Raw genomic sequence first — 23,831 nt, 5'->3', positions numbered from 1 at the left:
ACACTTTCTCCATATTGATTATGTTTAATCTATCTTTGAAAGAGCTTACCTTTTTATTTTTTGTACTCTTTTATTCCCCTGCTTCCTGTCCCGCTCCTCTTCCATTTCTCTGTCCATGAGGTGAAATGATTAGATGGAGTCATTTTGTGAAGCGCATTTTAGGTCATGTCATCCTCCATGCCCTCTCCTCTCCTCGCGTCACCAAAGGGACCTCTAGAGGGGTTGTACCAGACTGATGAGTGCAGATGGAGGAAGCCTGCAGCTTTTCCAGTCTCACAAGCTTGCACACACACACCCACCCACCCACACACACACACACACACACACACACACTAGGCCTGTAACCCACCGGCTGAGCTGCCTCTCCGCATCATGAGTGTGCAATAAAAGGCCTGTCATGTTCTCCGTGTTGATCGATCTATGTCAAGTCATGATAAGAAGTCAAACATGAAGGTTTCATAAGCAGTCGCTGGTGCTGATGCATGTCACTGTGCTTTGATGAATGTAAACTGTTAATTTGATGAAGTGACATGATGAATAATGATCAGCTTTCCCTCTGCCACAGTCCACGATCAAACAAGATCATTTTGTTTCAAACATTTTGTTCTTGATTACAGGGTTTGCTTTTTCCTCTATGTCTCAGCATGATGTGACATGGAGTCTTACAAGCTCTATTGTGTTGTCCTGCAGCTGACCATGACCTTTGACCTTCCTGCGGTTATAGTGGTGGAGAAACAAAATGGACAGCTACTCCATAGGGATCAACCGAACTCCACATTCACTGAATTGATATTATTACAAACTATGATTCTTGTACAAAAAAAAAAAATAATAATCATGAGCCCCTCACCCCACATCAATCCCTACACCTCATTTCTTCTCAACCTCAGTAAGGGTGCATACTGAAAAAACAATGTGCTTACTGCAGATAACAGGTCTTTATTTTTTTTTCTGGGAAACTGCTTCAGTCTCTAAATTATTGACTGCATGCTATCTTCCTAATTTGATAGATTATACAATAGATTATGAGATAATGTTTCCTATTTGTAGTTTCAACAGTTCCTGCAAAACTTGAGCTTCACGAGTGTGTCTTCTGATTAACTTGAAGAGAAATTCCAGGTTCCCTGGAGATGCCCATTTAATTTGAGGCGATAAGATTGGTTTTAGTGACTCCTGGGGGTGGTAAAGCTCCTTCCTGGGGGGATTTCTAGCTGTTATCGCTTCCTGTTTGTTGTCGCACATGTCAGACTGTGTCAAAAAGAGTGAAACTGACGCCCGGCTGCGGAGCGCGCTGGGCGGGCAGATCGAAGTAAGGACCAGGGCGCTTAAATCTTTTATCTGAAGAATGGGCGCTTTGGCGATAACAGGATTGGCGTATCCCCACTAGCTCCTGGCCCGTATTCCCTTGGAAAACCTAGTTTGTATTGGTCTAGAAGAATTGAGGGGCACTCTGTTCTCTGTAGCCGGTTTCAGCTGTGCGCAATCACAGCTCCAGGACCAGCGGTGGAGTCGGTGCGCTCTGGCAGAAAGCATCCAGCCTCCTCATCTCTCGACTCAGACAGCAGTCAGCATTCATCTCCATGCCTCCCAGCTTCAGCTACCGGCTGTCATCTGCGGAACCCTTCGCAATGGAACCGCTGTGATTCATTCTCGGTCTTTTTCTTTCCCCCAAAACATTGCTCACTAGAAACTGAGCACAGAAAAGAAGTCAGCGCGACAAGCACATCTTCATCTTCAAGTTTTCTCGTGTGGGTCGCACTGGAGGGGAGGAAGCGATGGCAGCCCCGGTGAAAGCAGTGCTGGCTCTCCTGGTTCTCACCGTGGCAAGTAAGTAATCCGTTTAAATCCTCCTGGAGTGGGACGAGACAGGGGGTTCTACTCTGGGGCTTATTATTGCGCAAGTATTGTGCTGTCCATTATAAAATGACCCATTCTCTCTTAGACATGTGCAGTTAATATATTGGATATGGTAAGTAATATAGATTATCTTTGCTAAAACGTCACAGTGTCACTCTCACTGGACAAACGCGCAACGATCCCTGCTATAGTATTTACTTTTTTTTTAAGGGAAATGTTAAAGCCGTACTTTTACCTTGCGCACACCGGAAAGCGGGCCAGTGGTGAAAAGTAGTGGCGTTTACGTGCGTCAGACACTTCGGCACGTGATTTTTCAGCACGCCTAAATTAACCAACTTGCTCCTCTTTCCGCAGCAAACCCATGGAGTCATAACGAAATCGAATTTGGACGGTCACGAGTGTCAAATTTGAGAAAGGTGCATTTATTTTGCACACATTTACTTTTACTTCCTCCACATTAAGTCCTGGCCCGTAATTTAATCAACACATTTGGCACTGTGCTCTTCTCCTGACTCACTGAGCAGTTGGATGGTGTGGATCTAATTGCAGACACAATTAGAGCTTTTAATTCACATGAAATCTGGTGATGGCATCCTGTGGCCCTTGCTGTGTCTAACTGCGTGCACATTGCACATTGCAGTTTGCACAGTTAGGCCAATGCATTAATAATAGGTGATGGCAAGGATATTAACAAACTGTATACTTACAAAGAACCTTTAACTAACTACACTGTTATCAGACGAGGGGCATGAGAGGTATTTCTGTGTATCAAATGAAGGCACTTAAAGTGAAGGGAACAGTGCATGGTGCTGAAATGGGATGTTACTGTGAAGACCTAAAATGGGCATACCATAGACAGATAGATAGCAGCCATGAAAAAAGTACGACTGGACTTTATTCAGGGTATTCCAATTAGTAGAGAACTGTGGTAATCTCTGTTCAATTAGAACAACATTGTAGAAGCACTCAATAGTCCATTAATTCAAGATAAACTCCCCAATGGACATTGTTTTTGTCCAGTATAATTAGTATCAGTGATTTGGGATTTAATTTGGGTTGGGGTCTGGATAGGTTTGTACTATAATTAAGGTAAGCACTGTGCAGATAATGCAAAAATGAATTACCACGTGGGAATAGCTAAAGTCAGCCGTTATTCTAGAAAAAAAAAAAAAACACTTAATGGCTAAAGAGTCACTTCCACAGAAGACCAGTTTCAGTATTGAATAAAAACTATATGAAATTCATTATTTAACTATCTACTAATAAAATGGACACTAATTGTAAACAAGTGCATCCATTATTAAGGGAAACAGGACAAACATGAAGTTTATAGACACAACTTTGTCTTCATCTGTGATTCACCCACTATCACCTGTGCTCCATCTGCAGCTGAGGCAGTGTATGACTGTGGCTCTGTCACACGTATCAGACTTCCCCCTCCCCGTGACTGTAAAAAAGACTGAATCCAGTCAGCCACTGTGTTGGGATTTATTGGCTCCATATCACATTGTGTCTACTGTTGGCTCCTCCACCCTTTTCGCTCTCTGTGCCATTCCCTGTCCTGTCCTGTTTGCTGTGTTTTTAGTTTTACTCTGTATTTTCAGACTCCTACTCTTGTGCTATGACCTATCTGAGATATTCACTTCTGCGCTAAGCAGTCTGCTGTCTGTCGCCTGTGCTCTCTGTCTCTCTTCTGCTCATTAAATTCTTAAAAAATGCGTAGGAGTGCAAGACAGGGTCACACAGTATTTATCAGGTTGCACGAAACTCTCACACAGCAGCACCCCCCCCCCCCCGTAGTCCAGAGTGAAACATCATTAATGGGTGTACATAAAGAAATATGCAGTTGTGAGTTTTGTCCCCAGGTTATTGTGAAATGTTTGTTTCTCATGACTTCTTAAACTGCTTTCTCATAACTGCAGAGTCCGGGCAACAGAGCCCAGCGTCAGTGAGTCAACACCTAATAGTAAACTATTAGTCATTGCGTTGGCTTACTTGTTTGGATGCAGCTCTTTCAAGGAGAGAAAAAGGCAGATGAAAAGAGGGATCAATGCACTTTGCAAGCATAGGAGGCCCCATCAGGTGGTGCCAACCTAAGCAGTTACTTGTAAAAGTGACATTGAGGGAACTAAGAACAGAGGAAAGCCACTTTTTGTCTGCACCCACAGCCGCTCTTCTGTCCTAAATGTTCCTGTCACTACTCAAAAGGGAAAGAGCAAAGCAGGATGAGAAAGACACAAGGGAGGAGTTGTGACAGATAAAAAAAGAAATCTTTGTAGTAAGAGCTCTTTTTATCCTTAGACAGAAAGAGTGTCTGCGTTGAGGAAAAGTTTGGGGCGAGACAGAAATCCCACGAGATGCTAAAAACACGAAAGCCTCTCAGGCGGTGTCTTCACCAGGAACAATGCTTTGCTGAAACTTGACCATGTGGCTGCAGATGCATATAAATGGCACTTGGTGTTTTTTTTTTATAACATTACTGTTTGGGGCAGTGTCGTGAAGAGAGCCACAGACAGCTTAACTGTTTTGGCCTCAGAAAGGCCACCTCAGATGGTTACTCAATGAATATTTTACTATTCTAAAAAGAAACCTACAGGATGCAGAATTTGGATGTTTTTTTTTTCTCTCTCTCTCTCTCTCTCTCTCTCTCTCTGTACTCTGCACTGATGAGACAGCCTGTCCAGCCATCTGCAAACACTGCAGCATTTCGGAGCGTTTTTTTTTTTGTTTGTTTTTTTTTGCGTTCGTTTGCGTATTTTTACATTTAGTGTATGCTGTGATGGACGCTGTGTTGATTTCACATGGATGAGAAAGAGTCGGAGAATAATCTCTGATTGTGTTTGAGTCTCTGTGCATGTAAGATGATGGCATTTTTATTTTAGCGGCAATGAATTATTGAGGTGTGGAGAGTGCAGTGGGGCGGACAGGAGTGTATGTGTGTGTGTGTGTGTCCATACATGTGTGATGAGACCTGCTGGTAGACTCCCTAATGCGCCATCTCTACTTACATCAACCTCATCTCATTTTAGCCCCTTCTGCCATTTTAGCATTTCCTGTCAAACCCATTACCTTACATCTCTCTTAATAATATTTACCTCCTCTTCATCCATTTCAGTGGTCACATCTCAATTGTCTTACCCAGTTTATTAATTTTTTGTGCTGGGTTTATTTTTACGCTGCCCCCTTTACATTTTTAAGGCGGTATGGCATGTCTTTTTTCTCTCAGGCTGAAATCAGTGAGTAGCCTCAAAAGACCAAATGCCGAAGCCACGAAACAAGGAACCGGACTGCTGGGTCAAACCACAATGAAGATTTGTATTTGAAGTGTGAACTGCATCTATTTAATCACTGCACAGCAACCTGTAGATACATATGTGTACGTGTGTTTGAAAAGCATTTTTGGATTTCACTGATTGAAGCCTACCACAGAAAAGTTTACTGACAATAAAGAAAATAATGAGAACTTCAAATAATAATAATTCTAAAATATTATTTAACAAATTAAATATTAAAGCTGCAGACTGGAACACAATACTGAGGATAATATGTCTTTATAATCCAACCTTTCCTAAAGTAGCACTGAGCTCAAATTTCCCAGTGGTCACATTTTAAGCAGAAAAAAATAATCCACTTTTTTCGTGAAGATCTTGAACTGTTGCTGAAGCTGGGACCTTACACGTTGTTTGAAGAGGGATTTCATAAACTGTGACGTCAAATTTGTTATCTAACCAAGAAACCAAACAAGGAGCACACAAAATGTGTGTACAGCATGCTAACACTGTGGATGCTGCAGTGATTTAATATGTATCATTACAATTTCAGTTAGTGGTTGGAATTAATGCAGCAGAGGTAGAAACATCTTGATCTTTAGACCCCATTAGATCTTACATTCCACATAATTCAACCTCTAGCATCTTGTTTGACCCTGCCGGCCTGGAAATGTCCCTCAAACCCAAGCTGGATAAGACATTATGCAACTGTTTCAGTTAAACTTCTTGTGGCGAGTGAACTGAGCTTAATGTGTAAAACTTGTCCAGTGTCCCTTTAGCCAAAGCTTAATGGGAGGATGCCTCTTGCTTTTTAAGATACCTCTAATTCACTTAACCAAGGCATGATGACAACTAAAGCTGAACACCAACAGTGAGCAAACACAACAGGATTCCTAGAGAGGCTTGTCTCAGCTCCCAATGCAACCTTAATCTGAAAACCAGTTGCATTTAATTAGAACCCCACGTTCCCTTCATGCATCAGTTTGCCCTCTTATTGCATATAAACAATAAATTGTTGCCAAGCTGTAATCCCATTAAGCAAATTTACGAATCGCTGCCATTTCCCATGAATCATCAGCATAATACGACATGATCCTGTTTCATTTTATCAGATGATTTTTACCAATCAGGGAATTGTTTTGCATCGCGCTCTGTGTATTGTGGTGTGTTTGTGTGCATTGTCCTTTTCTCCTTGCCTCCGTCTCCTCTCTCTGTCTAATCCTGACAGACAGAGCTTTCTGTCTCTAAACCCTCAGGGTTTAGTGTCATGTCATCACTGCTCAGACGCAGGACACATCTCCTGTCTCTTTTTCAGATGGAGGGCTGCTAGAGGTTAATGTATAGTGACCAAGTGTGGAGTATACCTCTTCTCCCTGCACCTGCCTTCAAAGCTCAGAGCCTCTTCTTCTCAGTCTCCGGACATGCCTCAGAACACATTGTTATCAATGAAAGTAAAGTGTCAAAACCAACAATATTCATGGTTTTCCAAAGCTGCACAGTTTTGACATGTCTGGATAAAAGTATGCTCCTAATGTTAGTTCAGAAATGTTTGCACAACTAAAAATGTAGCTGCATCAAAGGAGGATATATACAGTAGTTCTTATTGTAGCATACAGCAGGCTGTTTGAGTCAAATGTCATATTCCATAATGTATCTCAACCAGAAACTTATTTTCTTTACTTACACCTTAGAATCAGATTACGTCCAAATTCTGTGTCTGTAAACTTGGCCCAGTAAAAGAAGATCACAGTTTTCTCTCAGCACACCGCTGGCAAATCCATGGATGACTCATCTCAAAACAGATGACACTAGGCTTCGTAATAATAATAGACCAAATAGAGGACTGACAGAATTGTCCTTCACTAAGAAGTCAACACAAACCATATTAGTTACTTTTCTGGCTCTCAGGGTTTCTGATCATGTTCCTAAAGTAACTAGTAATGAGATTAAGATTAAGCTTTATTCAGCATCATACATTAAGTTAAAATGCTTGTCGCTTCTCATTTAATCCACCTCTCTCTTGTCTTTCTTGACACCCTCTAGTTTGTATTGTCCTAAAAGCAGGAAATCTAACAATCATCTCAGGGAAAGGCATTAACTACGCTGTCACAGAAGCCTCACAGAAACCGTGCAACATAAAAACACACAAGGCAAACATTAAAAACAAACTCAACAAAGGCATACAAGACCAAACTAGAGACATGAGCATATGTTCATTTAGGCGGCTCTCGAAAGTAAAGAAAGAAAACCAGGTATCCATGAGTCCATCTCAGTATCTACATTTTTTAATTAAATCTAAATTCTTGCACAAAGACATTAGATGTTCAGACATCCTCAATCCCTGCTCCTTCTCCATGAACAGCAAACAGATTGAAACTTTGTTGAAGCTAAGTATCTCTTGTCCAGCTGACTGCTTCACAGTCAAGTTAGGGATTAATGGTTTTTAAGTTTAAAAATGTATTAAAGTCTGGGAGGGTTTGTATATTAAAGCACTCACTGTCACTGAAGCTCTGTGATCCAGTCAGACGTTCTGTGTCATGGGTGAAATCCGCCCTGAGGTGTCTCTGTCTCCTTCTCTGTATCTCTGATTAAATGTGGCTGATATGAACTGCATATTGCGTACCCTGGTGACATGCAACATGCAGCATGCGATGCATTCGATTAAAGGCCTGTGAAGGGAGCGCGTACATATAGAACATGTTTGCGTGTTTATGTTTGTTGGACTGTCACTAAATATAATGTTGCATCTGATCTGTTTGTGCGACATGGATAGCCCACTCCCTCTCTCTCTCTCTCTCTCTCTCTCTCTCTCTCTCTCTCTCTCTCTCTCTCTCTCTCTCTCTCTCTCTCTCTCTCTCACACACACACACACACACACACCCACATTACTCTTATTACACACTCATTACATCCGAGCACATGCAGCATGCTGCATCACTACAGCGCGTAATTGGCACGAGATTTAAACCTCGCTTCACCAGCTAGAGCTCTGAGCATGTATGTGGGTGTTTTCTCATTATGATTTAATTTATCACGAGAATCAAGTGTTTGTCAGTGAAGCCACTTGAGAGAATTTCAGATTTTGCATAAGTTCTGTTTCTACTTATTTATTCTTTGCAGACATCAAACAAGAATGTAATGCTCAAAATAAAGCTAATGCAGTCAAGAAGAAACACAATAGGGTCAAATAAGAAATAATGGATTTTTTTAATGGGGCTCTAACTATCCATTAATGTAATGTAGCTTGTTCACCTATAAATTTCAAACTCAAGGTTACATTAAATTCCTGTCCAATAAAGACACCATCAATGTCTGCATTTAGTTTATGGAATGGATTTTTCTGCTATTTTATCCAGTTTGATTTCCCCTTGTGTTATTTAATTTCTGTTTAACTTTGGAGGAATCACTCATCTCGTATCTTGTAGGTTGATGCTTTGATCCCGTGTCTTGTCGCCCTTGCCTCCTGTTCATACTGGATGTGTTCACCCGTGATGTCCTCCCTCATGTTCCCTCACCTGTGTTTCTTCAAGTCGTCTTTTTTCAGCCTTTGTTTGTTCCTTTTGGCTCTTCCTCCCATTTTCTGCATTTGGGTCCTATTACCCGAGTGTGTAAACACAATGCCATGTGCGAGACTGAAACGTCATCTTAACACTCACTCCACTTGATGATTTTTTTTATTTATTATTTAGGTAGCTGAGATGTGTAGACTTAAGCAATGTGTCCCACAGAAAGAGATTACATAATGGCGAGATAATGTTTTAGCCTTGTGAAACAAAATACGTTAGAGTCGCTCCCATTCGGTTTTAACAGTGTGGTGAAGAAATGTAGGATTTGCTGCTGTTATGCAAGCAATAATGATGATGGGATTTATTGTCACCTCACCTGACCATAAAATGATTATAACATAGATCCCGATTTGTTGCACACACATTCACTCCATCTGTGTGTGTTTATTTCTGTGTGTGTGTGCAGCTGCCTGCTGTGCGGAGGTTGAGGAGCGGCTGGTGAGTCACCTGTTGTCGTCGGAGCGCTACAACAAGCTGATCAGACCAGCTATCAACAACAGCCAGCAGGTCACCATCTACATCCAGGTGTCTTTAGCTCAGCTGATCAACGTGGTACGAAAACACACACACTAATCCAAAACCACATAAGCAGCTATCATGGAGGCCTGTTCTGCTCATTTAAATTGACTCAAGAACACAGATGGTCGTCGGTAATAAGAGTGAGTTCAGTGTTTTCAGCGATACATTAACCTCGTGTCTGTGTTTCAGAACGAGAGGGAACAGATCATGACCACCAACTGTTGGCTCTCTCAGGTTTGTGTCCACACTCGTCCTCCTTATTTGAATATACTTTATGTGTGTATATTTGTGCATGTCTGAGGGTTAAGTCCATAGACTGTATATAAATATGGACGATGCGTCCACACTCCCTTGCATTGGCCAAACTGACGCTAGTTTCCCGGGGATACGGGCGGCGCTGTCTTGCGAGTTTGGAGCTGGGGTCTACGCAGTATGGTCTGTGAGTGGAGCCACAGCTTTTTGTTTATAGTGCACTCTGCTCCACCTCCACCAGTTACAAAGAAACGTTGGATTATACGGTGTACTTGTTTATTTTTCCCTATGGAGCGGTTGGCATGGTAACTGGTGGTCATCATGAGATCATATCCTGTTTTCTAAACTAAAATGAAACTTATCAGACAAAATTGATACTTGAACATGCTTCAGCATTATATTAACTAATTACAAAAATGGATTTAACGTGTTCTTTAGTGTTTTAGTTCGGTGAAAGTCCGCTTATGACCTACACTGCAACCAGACAACAGGGGGATCTCCACTTACTTTGTCTTCTCTTTTGCGGAACTGTTCCGCCTTCCATCTTTATTTACAGTCTATGGTTAAAACACTGTCTCCAAGTGACACAACAGGTGTCTAAGCTGTATTAGTCACTGCCCGACACACACCTGTACAGGCACACAGATGCTGACATCCACCTGGTCCACTGGGCAGGCCAGCCCATGGCATGTAAGTTAAATACGTCAGCGTACTGCTGTTTAAAATGCATTTTGCCAGAAAGGGATGACTCAGCTAGTGTGTGTCTTGGTTTGTTTATCTGTGTTCCCCGAATGCATCTGTTTTATTTTGGCCCTGTTTTTGGATGTGTTCTTGTATTTGCGTCCAAGTGAATCCAAATCTATGTTTCTATTGAATGTATTGGTTTACTTGTATGTGTGTTGTGCTTGTGTGCACTTTTATGTCAGGGGTGGAACGACTACAGATTAATGTGGGATCCTGAAGAGTATGAGGGAATCAAGAAAATCAGGCTCCCGTCGCAGCACATCTGGCTGCCAGACATCGTCCTCTATAACAAGTATGTGACTGACAGAATGAGTGTGAGTGGGTGTGTCTGCGTGTGTGTGTAAAACTAAGTAATGAAAGTGGGAACAAAGACTGAGCAACTTCATTGCAGTAGTAACTAAATCCCCCATTTTCCTAAAAGGTTTGTTTTTGTTTTATTTTTATTATTCTATCCTCTTATTCCATTCATCCTCTTCAGTGTCCTCTTTAACCCCACTTGTCAGCTCATTTGACGTAATGAATTCCACCAAACATATTTATTTAACACTTTTGGGAACCTCGTGATGACACAAAGTGAGATTGGGAGAGTAAGATTAAAAATCTGCCGAAAAATTTAAAGAAGCAGAGCCATAGTGGACATTGTGTAAAGTATTAATCTGGAAGGTTAACGGTTATAATGAATTTGGTCACATTTTTAGTTATTGGTGTCCAAGAGACTATTGAAAATAGTGATTGACAGCTATATTTAGGTATAAAACTTATTGCATTATTATTGCAACTGCAATACACATTGCAACAAGAATTTGTGGCTGTTAAAACCAGTCAAGGGATTTTGCTGACGTCACAGCAGAGTTGACCTTTGACTTACGGCACATGGAAATATTCATCATTCATCATCAAATATATCACTTCATCATTTTATCCTGTCCGACGTGTGTGTGAAATTTGATCCTAATTAGCATATGACCAAAAATTTATTTTCTAAGGATGCAGGCAACAGCGATTTGACCTTTGACCAACTAATTTGAATCCATTCATCCTCGAGTCCAAGTGTTTGCACCAAATCTGTCTTCAAGGCGCTCTTGAGATATCACGTTCACAAGAATGGGACAGACACACGAAAGGACGACCTGAAAAGATAAAGTTTCAGCCCATGATTATTGCTGCTATGAAGGCTATATATTAACTCTGTATTATAATATTTAGCTTTTAACTATGCTTGAGATAATTTTAACCCAAATTAGGCCACCGGTAAACCTTCTTATTCAGCTACTATTCAGCTAAACCCCATGACGGGGTTTATATTTCCACACATAGAGAATGAAAAAAATACAGAGTAAAACATTTTGCACATTTCTATTGCACACCACAGAGGTGGATAAATAGGATCAATACAATATGTACACAGGATCCCATCACGGCCTTCACTGGCCTTTAATGTCTTGACAAAAATCAATGTGCTCTAACACACTTAGACTATCTTACCAGCTAATATGGTTACAATGTGAACAACAGGACAAATCCCAGTGCAATTCTGTGCGTGGTTTTTCATACTGAGCAGTACAAAATATTGGCATTGTGTTTACATGTAAAAATCATCTTACAGCTGCATAAAATAGTTACAGGCGAAGATCAATATAGGAGAATCTCAATGCTGTAATGAGTTGAGTCAAGGACAAATTAGCCATGCTGCCTATATTCACTGGAGTATTACAGTAACTGACAGATATGAAGGCTTTTGGACCTCATTTCATCTGTCATCCATACAGGTGAACACGTTGATCTTCTGCTAGTTTGCTGTATGACATTAACTGTTAACTGTTACCTTTAAATCTTGATGTATCCATGTTGAAACCTTTACTCTTATGATCAAAGTCCAAAGAGACTAGTTTTGACTGTACTATTTTCTTTATCTTTTCTGGGAAGTTTCACTTCATTGTAGCATCGTCACTTTTATCTGCTCAGACCTGAGAAAGTTGTCAAATTGTTTCCTGAACTTCTGCATCGAATATCATCTACGCTCTCAACCTGAGGCTGAGATGGTGTGACCGTCTCACAGTAGTTTGGACTTGTAGCTTTTGTGTTAGTCAGCAAAGTCATTGTACAGTTAACAGGCCGTGTAGGCATTAAACTTTTATGAACACAGATTGCTGGTCAGCTAAGAAACACATTAGAAGCGTAATGATTTTGCTTATATAAAACAATTAGAGATGATCCGGACTACTTTGTAACTTCATGTTGAGCTTTCTGACCAAGTCTGACAGGTCACAGTAAGCAGGTGTGGTCTCTATTTTTAATTAGCCTGTGCTGCAGCACCAAAGCATTGGAGGTCAAGAGTGATGGTTGGATTCCTGACTTACTTTATAATTGATGTATCTTGTATTTATAATGCATCACCTGCAGACTCGGTGGGACGAAGAAAAGTCTCTGCAGATTTGATGTTGCTCTTCTCTGGAGATGATAAACACATCTAGTTGCATGTGTTGTCTCTCTAGACGCACAGTCATGAAATCATTTTCGCAACAGGCAGTCCATAATCTGACAAACAGTTCAGTGGTTATCATAAAGGTGTGGAAGAGCCTGTCAGTGAGCAGTCTGATGAGGCAGAGTGTCGGGTAGCTGCCTCATTTACGCTTCACAATCACTGCCTTATTCATCCCTTGATTTGCTCTGAGCCAACCAGTAATGCTTAATCAAATTCATCTGGTTTGTCCGTTATAACCTGACACTCTTAGACTGAAAACAGCAGCAGCATGTTGTGAAACACGCAGAGCTTAGTGATTGGCCATCAGTGTTGCAGGCTCTGGTGATACCAAGAAATATGATCCAGGAAATCCAATTAAAGTCATTGATCAATGAGACTGAAGGTTTATCAGATACCACTCCATAGTGGTTTATAATGTTATTAGGAGATCCCTGGAATGTTACCATGCCAGGAATATTTAGTTTTTTCATAACTCCTGGTTGAAGGGTTGAGGGATTGCATTTTGCTGGGTGAGGCAGTATTGGGACAAGGGAATACAGAATCAGGTTGAACTGTTTCACTGGAGAGCGCCGCATATTTTAGGCATTTCAACACCTTCTGTTACCTCAGCTCTGCCACAACCAAATTAACATATATGGAGAAATTTCCCAGTTTGGGATTAATAAAGAAACTATCTAATCTAAAGAAACTATCTAATATATACATTTGATAAGGGAGTCAGCTTTCCCAGTGGAATCTCTGTTCAGATTATTTGAAAATTCCTCAGATAGAATATTATTTTGATTTGCCATGCGCCTTGCAGTTATCAGCCTTTGTTTCACAACTTGACTTTCTCCTTTTTTTTGATCCCCTACCTTTTTCCTCAGTGCTGATGGCACCTATGAAGTCTCTTTCTACTCAAACGCCCTGGTCTCCAACAATGGTGAGGTGACTTGGCTCCCACCGGCTATCTACAAGTCAGCCTGCAAAATCGAGGTTCGTGATTTCCCCTTTGACCAGCAGAACTGCACCCTCAAATTTCGTTCTTGGACCTACGACCACACAGAGATTGATCTCATCCTCCTCAGTGATTACGCCTCACGTGACGACTTCAAACCCAGTGGTGAGTGGGATATTGTTTCACTGCCTGGGCGCAAGAATGAAGACCCTAACGATATCCGATACCTGGATATCACATATGACTTCATTATCAAGAGGAAACCTCTGTTCTACACCATCAACCTCATCATTCCCTGCATCCTAATCACGTCTCTAGCTATTCTGGTGTTCTACCTCCCATCAGACTGTGGTGAGAAAATGACTCTTTGTATCTCTGTCCTCCTGGCCCTGACTGTGTTTCTACTCCTAATCTCAAAGATTGTGCCACCCACGTCTTTAGCAGTGCCTCTGATTGGGAAGTACCTAATGTTTGCGATGGTGCTGGTCACCTTCTCCATCGTCACCAGTGTTTGCGTGCTCAATGTGCACCACCGATCCCCAAGTACGCACACCATGCCTCCTTGGGTCAAGCGTGTCTTCCTGTACCGGCTCCCCTCTTTCCTTTTCATGCGGAGACCCGGTAGCTCCAATATCCGTGAAAAGTTCCGAAAAACACACCAAAAGCAAAAGTACTCTGACCAGAAGCTGCGGGGAGCAGAGGGTGGGACTGGAAGTGCTGCAGGAATGGCAGATTCCTCCTCGTCCTTCTATGTCAATGAGGAGTCCGCCAAGCGCTACGGCTGGAAGGTTAGCGACTTGTCAGAGAACACAGAGATCAGGAAGAGGATGACGCTCAAGAGCAACATTGACGTGGAGGACGCAGTGGATGGAGTGCGCTACATTGCTGAGAAGATGAAGAGTGAGGATGATGATGAGGGGGTAAGTATCTGTATTTTTTTGTGTGTGTCAAGAACATGTTGGTCTGTTGGTCAGTTCATTATTTTGGGGCTGGCTGTTCTGGCTCTTCTCAGAAAATACTGGAAAAATTGAGGAAACCAATTTTCTTTAAAACACTTTGTTTTATGACAAATTTAACGCAAAATAGAAGATTTTTCCATCAGTGCTAACTACACATGGTTTCCATGTTAAGCTAAGATGGTGGTCACAGTAAACATCGCACTTGACAACATCGGCAAGTTAGCATGCCGACATTAGCATTTAGCTTAAAACAACTTTAGATCTTATTAGGATTATTTTGTGAGTCTATGCTGTACATGTTTACTGTACTTACAGTGAGAAGTGTCAGAGCACAATCTCAACACTGATTTGAGTCCGAAAGTAGATTTTATAGGCTGTGGAAATTCTACTTCTAGTAGCAGCACTTCTTCTACTTCTTCTAGTAGCAGTGACCCTAAAGAGAACTTTAGGTTCTACAGCGGGGACGTCAAACTCATTTTAGTTCAGGGGCCACATACAACCCAATTTGATCTGAAACGGGCCGGACCAGTAACATAACAGCATAATAACCTATAAATAATGACAACTCCAGATTTTTTCATTTGATTTACTGCAAAGAAGTACATGAAGAGTGAATAAACTATCCTTTAAAAAAAAAAATATATTTCTTAAGGAAAATGAGTGAAATTTGGGCACATTCCTGTTTAGTCCTGGGTCTCAGTGTTGTGTCTGCCCACTGCTCAAACTAAAACAGTAGACAAATCAGGAGTCAAAGCTATTTTCATTGAAAAATTGCAGTTTTCTATGTAATTTTTGCAAATTCATGCTGCGGGCGAGATTAGACACTCTGACGGGCCGCTTTTGCCCCGTGAACCATGTGTTTGACACCTGTGTTCTATAGTGTGAAACCAAGTGTGTTCCCTCAGAGCAGTTCATTGGCAGGTTTAATTCAGTGATTTGTGAGTGTGTTCTGCTTAGTACTGTCATAAAATCGTCACGCCATTACATATATATAAATAATAATAACCAGAATAATTTATTTTAAATGATGATTCAGTTTAATCTCACAATAGAGAGGCTGCATGTCACCTCGAGCTTCTCTTTTTCTCTGCAGATCATTGAAGACTGGAAATATGTGGCCATGGTGATCGACCGCCTCTTCCTGTGGATCTTTGTATGTGTGTGCGTGGTCGGGACACTGGGCCTCTTCATGCAGCCTCTATTCCAGAGTTACAACACCCCCATTCTTGACGATGTGGAGCATGTGGAGCATAACTGAAGTCTGAGCTTCGATCCTGAACTTTTTACCCCCCCCTCCCCAGAAACAGAGCTCTGCTAACATTTTATCACATGAACTCACACGTCCGCCTCTCACCGCACTCTGACTGGGAAATTATATCAGTGCACTTTAGCGTTCTTCCAACACCTGCTCCCCGTCTGCCATCATCATCCTCTGCATGTTATTTACAAAAAGAGCTGGGATTTATTTATTTTAACAACCCTGAAAACCTCAAGTTTGCTTAGCTTATTTCAGTGAGGAAGAGAAAGGAAGATTCTTGTTATAGTATCAGTCACAACACTTACTACTACATTTTATTTTTTTCAAAGGAACCACCGGACAAGTTATAGTTAACCGTATTTATATTTTAATTCAAAACATGAAGTGAAACCTAAAAGTGTATCGACCTTTATCACTGTTAAGACCTGACCAGCAGCAACTCAGGACCTTCATCTTTTTCCACTTCAGAATTTAACTTTGTTTTGCTCTTTTTCCTCTCTCTCTGTCTAAATTCAGTTCTAATGGCTAAAACATGACATAACTGGGGCTAGCATGCATACAGCCGGGCACTGTTTTTAGTTTTATATTTGATTTATGTTCACTCAAAGACGGACATAGCCCAAAGACGAACAAAACCACTGACTCCCTCACAAGCAGACTCGCGTCAATAAGGGCCTCACATCGCCATCACTGGCCCTGAAGAGAAGAAGATGAATCTCTTCTGCAGTAAATAAAGAGAAGATCACTCCCCCCTTTGACAACAGCACACATACTGTGAGAACTTTTAATATTTGCCTTGAAAATGAGACTGAAAGACGACGCAGAAGAGCCGACGGCTGGTCTGCTCAAATGAAAATGGAGTGTGGAGGAGTCCGAGCCTGTCTTTATGCACACTTGGACTGTGGACTGATTTATTTAGTAGACAGATCAAATCTACGACAAACTACTGTTGTGATGTTTAAAAGCAGCTTTGCTTTAAGTGAATGAGGGGTGTCACAGTAGTGCTAAAAATACAGCTGTTGCTGCACACTGTGCTTTTTTTTTAGAGGTACAGTATGCTGGTTTTGTCAAACCAGTGCTTGATAGCATCCATCACCAAGGAAACCAGCAGCAATAATATTGTACAGTATTTTATACGCACTAAGCTGAAACAAACAGACTGTCTCTTCACTCGCATTATCTTCCATTATATTGTACCCTTGATTATCGCGGTTTGTTATCAGAGATCTTACTTGAATCTGTGTCCAGTAATTATATCTGAGAGGTATTTGACCTCGTCACTGTCATAATGCACTCATCTGTCACTGCTGCCAGCGTTGGAAAAATTGTGTACGGTACTAACCCAGATTAATTAATTTCTTCCGTCTTTGTTTTCTCGGCGGTCGGTGGAATTAAACATGCTTTTTCTTTTTCTTCCCACCTGCCAGTCATGTTGCGTGACTTGTTGAATTTTGTCTGTGAGGAAAGGACGGTGATGGGACGTGTTATCTTGCTAAACTGATCGTGAAATAAATTGAAAGCAACCATCAGACTTGATCAATCGCATCGCTTCTCTCTTTCTTTCTTTTAATATTTTGTTGAGGACATGGCAAAGTAAAATTACTTTAAACTGAAGTTTCTGGATGTAGGTGCTCCTGTGTGGGTGAGCTGTCCTGGGTCGGAGTTAAATATTGCTCTTGTACACTCAGGGCTCGCAGCTTCACCTTCTGTTCGCTTAAGATGACAGCAAGGTTGTATGGTTGCTGAAGAGCAGCCTGTGAATGAATGTGCACATGCCCGTGATCATAAATCTGGATGTGTGTATTAAGATGCTTCCCCTCTTTATTTCATCACAGCTGCTGTCTGAAATATGGTGTAGCATTAGAAAGGACTATAAAGAGCTGACCATTTGTTGGTTCTGTGCCACAGTTAATCATTGTCTCTAACTCTAACTTTAACTTTAAGTCATCTATAATGTCAATAGTTAAAAATAAGCCTCAGTAAAAGATGTAAACCTCCAACAACAGCAGCATTTGTTAAGACCTTTTAATATTTTTTCAAATGAGAAGTATCTACAGTGTCTATAAGAGTCTGCATGGACACTTTCACTCTTTTTCCGTAACAGACAAGAACACACGCTTCTGTTTTCCAGCAACTGACGGTGCTTCCAGCAAACATCTTGTCAGCTACACACACACACAGTTGTGTTTCTGTCACTTCAGAGGACATTACATTGACTTGCATTCATTTCCTAGAGGCTTAGTCTAACCCTGTGCATAAACACTCCTTGCCCAACCATTGCTTTATTGGGTCTACATTACATTACATTATTAAGTCTAACCCGAACTTAAACCTGATTCTACCCTCAACCCTAAAACCAGGTCTGAACACTCACAGCTCTGTGAAGCCGTGTGGGCAAGCCCAAATCCCCCTCAATGACGGTTTGTAATTAAAAACTGTGCACGCATAAAAGCATAAAAAGACAGACACGTACACACACACACACACACACACACACACACACACACACACACACCCATACACACACACATACACACAGTGACATAATCCTGCAGACGTAGTGACAACCATTGCACTGGAATTGGGCTCAGCAATTATAGCCCATATTTGTTCACCCATCCTCGCCCTGTATGACACATAAATTAGATACTTGACATCTGCATCAATTTCCATTACGAGAGCAGCCACATGAGTGTGGGCGGGATGGGGGGACTGAGGAGTGAAGAGGTGTTGTGTTGTTGGTCCATAGTTGATCCATAGGGCTGCAGGGTAACACTGTCACATCATATTGTGGTTTCTGAAAACATCACTTTTACTTTATTTGTTTTTGGTTTTAATTTGAATTTGTGCTCTTTTTGGTATATTATATAATTTCATGTTTTCCTCTGTTGTTCCCGATTTGTCTCTTAAATTTTGAATGTCTGCCCATGCAGCACAAATAACACAAAACATTAGAGGAACATGGAGTGGTGCCAGTTTATGTGAAAATATGAAAAATTAAAGTGCAGTAAGGGCATGATATGAACAAAAACACAAGCGTACAACAAAGACACACAAGTGTTTTCAAGATCCAGCAGCCACATCATACCCACCTGTCTAAACACAGGGAAGGATTTTGTGTGTCTTTAGAGGTGTACCCCTTCAAATGTCTGTATGTCAGCGGCTGAACATTGATGGAAAAAAAGGAGAGCAGACGACTGGTGTCATGATGTCCACTTCTTGCCAAAGAGATGAAACTGAGTGGGCGTATAGAGAGGTAGCAAAGGACAGAAACAAGCAGGGTGAGAGGGAAAAGGAGACGGAGAGGTACGACAGTAGAAGACAGAGATGACAAATGTCGGCCATAAACAAGAGACACAAGACTTTTGTAGTCTGTTAGAGCGTCAGGGGGCCAACGTTAAAAAGTATTTCATGCTGTAATCAACGATCAATAAGCATTTTTTCTTCTTTGCAAGACAAACCCACACATATAATATGCATACACGCACTGTGTGAAAACATAAATCTGAAAAAAATAAAATTTTATTTAGTTTTTTTATATTTAATAGTGAATACAAGTTTTTTGAGCATCATTACTATTGACCCTGTTTAATTATTAATAACCTGTAGTGTATTTCTTAAAACACAACAGCCATGTGAAAGACCAGTTGGTCAGAGGTCATTGAGATACACTTTTACTGTTTAAGCACACCACCTCTAACCAGTGACTCTATTCTATTCTATTCTATTCTATTCTATTCTATTTAACTTAATGTGACTCCTGTATTTTGATGCAGCATGGTGAGCGTCAGCAGTTCTTCCCTGAAGCTGGCCGTTGCCCTCCATCTCCCCCATTATCCTGCACAGGACATTCCTTTAGGATTTATACCTGCCATTTCAGCTCAGTGGTCGATATTTATGAACTACATTACTGCATTACAGAATCTGTAGCTGCCGTGCAGTTGAGTCAGGGGGGCCATCGATCCTCTTCTCTGAGCCGCTGAGCCGCTGGGCAGAGGGAAAGACACGGGGACGTGGTCCAAGCGCTTTACGGGGTTTTAAACTGGGCTCAGGGGTCGCTCTGTGATGTCCCAGCCAGAGAAATAAATATCTCCTCAAGTCTGTTACCTGCTGACAGATCAGAGTGCATGCTGCTGCTCGCTAGTGGCCGGAAGAGACACTGCAGAGACACTACAGTGTTTGACTCAGCAGCAGCAGAGCCGCTCTTAAGGTCACTCTTAAAGTCTAAAATAATACATGAATTTTAAGTCAAGAAAAAAAAAAATAATGAAATTACAGTGTACACCTTTTTACATCAGTGTGGTGACAATACAACAGTTTGTGCCAGCAAATGGCACCAGATGTCTTGCGATACTGATAAGAGTCATTACAGTTCATTTGAACAGCGAGCCAGACTGCAAGAGCTAATAATTAAAACGTTCCACAACACATTTCAAACTGATTAGGCATCACTTGCAGCTACGATGAGGACATCATCTATGGAAGCAGGACAAACACGAATGCATCGTATAATGAGTAAGCTTTGCATGACACTGTTTAACCCCTCAGGCTGCAGCTGTTTAACTGAAAATGACACTGCTGGTCATTCAGAGAACAGGACGGATGGAGACAATAAAACAGGAAGTCGAACGGAGGATGGAGAAAATTAACTTATTGTAAGATAAGATAAGATAATCCCCTCACTTATCCCACAGTGGGATGTATATGTGAGAAAACAGAGTAAGGTAGAGAGGGTTTTTCACAGAGAGATGGTAGTTTAATTAGCAGCAATGGACTTTAATTAGATAAATGCGATTTGAGCAATGAAGGGACTTTAATTAGTTGCTGATGGCTGGATCTGGCCACAACATGACCAAGCGGGCTGCACACAGTGGACAGTGGATGAATGAGAAATAATAAGTAAACTCCGTGGCGTTAATGGGTCTGGAGCGAGGGAGAGGAGGAGGGAGCAGTGGTTAAGAGGGGCTGGAGGACGCTTCATGGCTGAGTGGGGTCACAGAGTGTAGCGTGACTGGCGCATCAGGACGAGCTGCGGGAGGAAAGGGGATGCTGAAAGCTCTTAAAAAGGGTCCGTCAGAGGGTGGTGATAGTGGAGCACTGGGATTAGACAGAGCACAAGGAAGAAGGAGATAATGGGAAGACGGCTACACTTTTTAGAGTGGGTTAAAGGGTACGGTGAGAAAGTTGAATTTTGAGATCTTATTTATATCATATCTATTCTTTATAGATGTTATAAATAAATGAAAAGTGAAAGCTTTTGGCTAAATACTAACTGCTTTCATATCAAAACACAGCAAAAATGTTCACCATACCTAAACAAGTGGCATGAATGACTAAACCACATAAAAAGATGTGAGTATTATTTGTCTTTTTCAAATTACATACACACTTATGTAAAACAACAGGGTTTCTCATTAAACCTTTTGCGCTGTCCTTTTGTTCAACATATTATAATGATTTATAGTTCAAAATAAAACAGTACAATTACGATTTTTTTTTCATGCAAAAACTGTATATTGTTTTTTTTTTATGTTTATTTGAATTTGGATATTTTACTTTAATTTTGCGGTATTTGTTGGTGCAGCTTTAAATGTACTTACTGTACAGCCGAACAGTGGTCAGCTGTAATCCAAGTGGAAGCTAAATTTGCCTCAGACATAACCTGATCAATAATACAGGTTAAGGATCAGACATGCTGTAACTTCAGACTGCAGGTTGTTTAAATGTAGACGTCTCATCAGTGTGACTGACAGGAAATGAAATGGGACAGTGACCAGCTAAGGACAAGAACTTACAATGCACTTAATTAGGCATGGGAAGCCACTTGTGTTCTCGTCTCTTATGCCTCTCAGTTTTAACCTCTCCCAATAGATCCACTCAGTCATGAGCTTTCCTTTACACCCTGCTGGCCTTTTTACCATTGACGGGAGTAAAAAGATGGAACTAATTATGAACAATAGGACTGTTACAGCAATTGACGCTGCAGTTCATAATGTTATTAATTACGCTTGTGTTTGACATTTTAGTCAGCTGTGACAAAGGCAAGAAGCAAAAGCACCACTTACAAAAAAAGAGCAGGAGGTTAAACTGGAGGGATGTGTGAACATGAAAGCCACAGAGGAGTGCGGGGAGCAACAAAAACAGATATATTCAGTCAAGGAGAATAAAACAGTGCGCAAAGTTGATGTGAATGAGCCAGGACAGTCCTGTCTGACACACACATTGTTACTACACTTGCCCTTTTCTTTTTGGGGGAATGCAAATATCTGGACTTCAGTTCACTTACAGGCCAGCAGCACTCAGTACCATGTTCAGATGCGAAAACATTGGCCTTTTTTCGTCATTACCTAGGTTTTATAGAAAATATGAACAGGCTACTGTTCATAGTCTAGCATGTTCACTGCTTTCTAAATCCTGACCAAAACATTTCCTGACTGCTATAGATGATACACAGTCTTAGACACTTGCTCTTTTCCTTCAGGAGGTTTGTAAAGTCCAAATCCCCTTTTCACTTTCCTCATTAACTGGAAACTAATCTCAAAGGTAGGAAGCAGATAAGACCCAGATGGGGGTATACTTCAGACACAGTCAACTGCAATCATGACGTCACAAAAGGACACATTCACATCATCTCTTTTAGTGCTTCTGATGAAATGATCTTTCAGTACAGACCATTACTGAAAACCCACACCTTCATTAATTCTTCCTTAAAAACACACAGATAGAGGTAATTGTAGGAAAAATAATCAATTACTGAGAAAAGGTCGCAGGTTGACCTTTTGTCTTTAAAGCTCAGTGCCACAGGAAAGCGCCACATTATGTTTGTTTTCTGACTTTAAATGTCACGGCTGTTTTAAATGTTGACGTCTTGCATGCGGCATGTCTCTGGGAATGGACTTACAGTTTTTAAGCTGTTGGTGCAAAGGCTGTTGTCGGGGAAGGACAGACTTGCTAAAAACAAAAGTCTGAAAAACCAACAAGAAAGCTGAAAGAATAAAGTGATGCTGCTCCCCACCCTGGGCCGGTGGGTGGAGACTCCTCCTCGGTCTTTCCTCTGCAGCTTACTAATTCAGAAAAAATGATTTCTGCAAATAGATTCACTGGCTCTGTCACACCGAAGAACATCAAGCAGCCTGAGCGTCTCTTCTTTTCTCTTCTGTTCCCTTCTCTTCTCTTCTTTTCTCCCCCACACTCCCCCACCACATCATGTCTATCGTGGAGCTTTTTCATTTTTTAAGGTTTTTCATTTTATTTTATTTTTAGGGCCTCCTGACCTGCAAGCTTCCAACATCTGACGTAGTTTTTTTTACAACTAACAGTAACACATTCAATCAAACTTACCCTCACATTTCGCTTCCGTAACACCGATCTTCGATGTGGTGACACTGTGAAAATGAGAACATGCAATGGTCTATGTAAGACAAAGTTAAAAACGATCTAATATTCTCCAATATGTACCTTCTTCTCCTATCTTCTATAGGTCCACTTTCGAAGTAGCAGTTTCTCCCAGGTTGGTGTTAGAGCTGACATGTGTAAATACATCTTATGCTGCCAAATACTGAAACAGATGATGCACACACAAGTGTAGTGTGTTCCTACATGCATTCACATATGAAATGTTATGTCACAAATCGTCTACAAGCCTTTTCTGTCCACTGTGTTATTTGCTATGTTATTAACTTTTAGGAAATGTGGACATACACGAAGAAGATACTTGGATGCATATCTGTGTGTTATTTCCAGTAACAGAGTAACTAATGCCCTCAGAGATGAAGATGGAAGATTTAACTCTTCAAACTAAAAGTATTGCACTGAGTGAAATATAAATGAAACATCTTCCAGCAAAAGTAAATTAATCCTGATGTTCACGTCACTTTTTTTTTTATCTACATTGTTCCCTTTAAGATGAGTCAGTAGTCATGCACTCTGGACGTCCTGAAAGCTCCAGTGCAATCCCATGCAGTGCTACTGAGCATTAATAGCTT

General features: G+C 41.1%; 1 protein-coding gene across 1 annotated transcript; it reads left to right on the top strand.

Moving 5' to 3' along the window:
* Positions 1-1,775: 1,775 nt before the first annotated feature.
* Positions 1,776-15,846, top strand: LOC311491351 (neuronal acetylcholine receptor subunit beta-2-like; the record flags this gene model as incomplete). Its single annotated transcript, XM_084549256.1, has 6 exons — positions 1,776-1,827; positions 9,099-9,244; positions 9,401-9,445; positions 10,390-10,499; positions 13,559-14,549; positions 15,682-15,846. 6 exons carry the CDS (start codon positions 1,776-1,778, stop codon positions 15,844-15,846), a joined length of 1,509 nt encoding a protein of 502 aa, XP_084405382.1.
* Positions 15,847-23,831: the final 7,985 nt, after the last annotated feature.

The sequence above is a fragment of the Chelon labrosus genome, assembly GCF_963514085.1.
Source record: "Chelon labrosus genome assembly, chromosome: 8".
Taxonomy (NCBI): Eukaryota; Metazoa; Chordata; class Actinopteri; order Mugiliformes; family Mugilidae; genus Chelon; species Chelon labrosus.
Note: the sequence above shows the minus strand (reverse complement) of the source record. Positions and strands in the feature narration are given on the sequence as shown.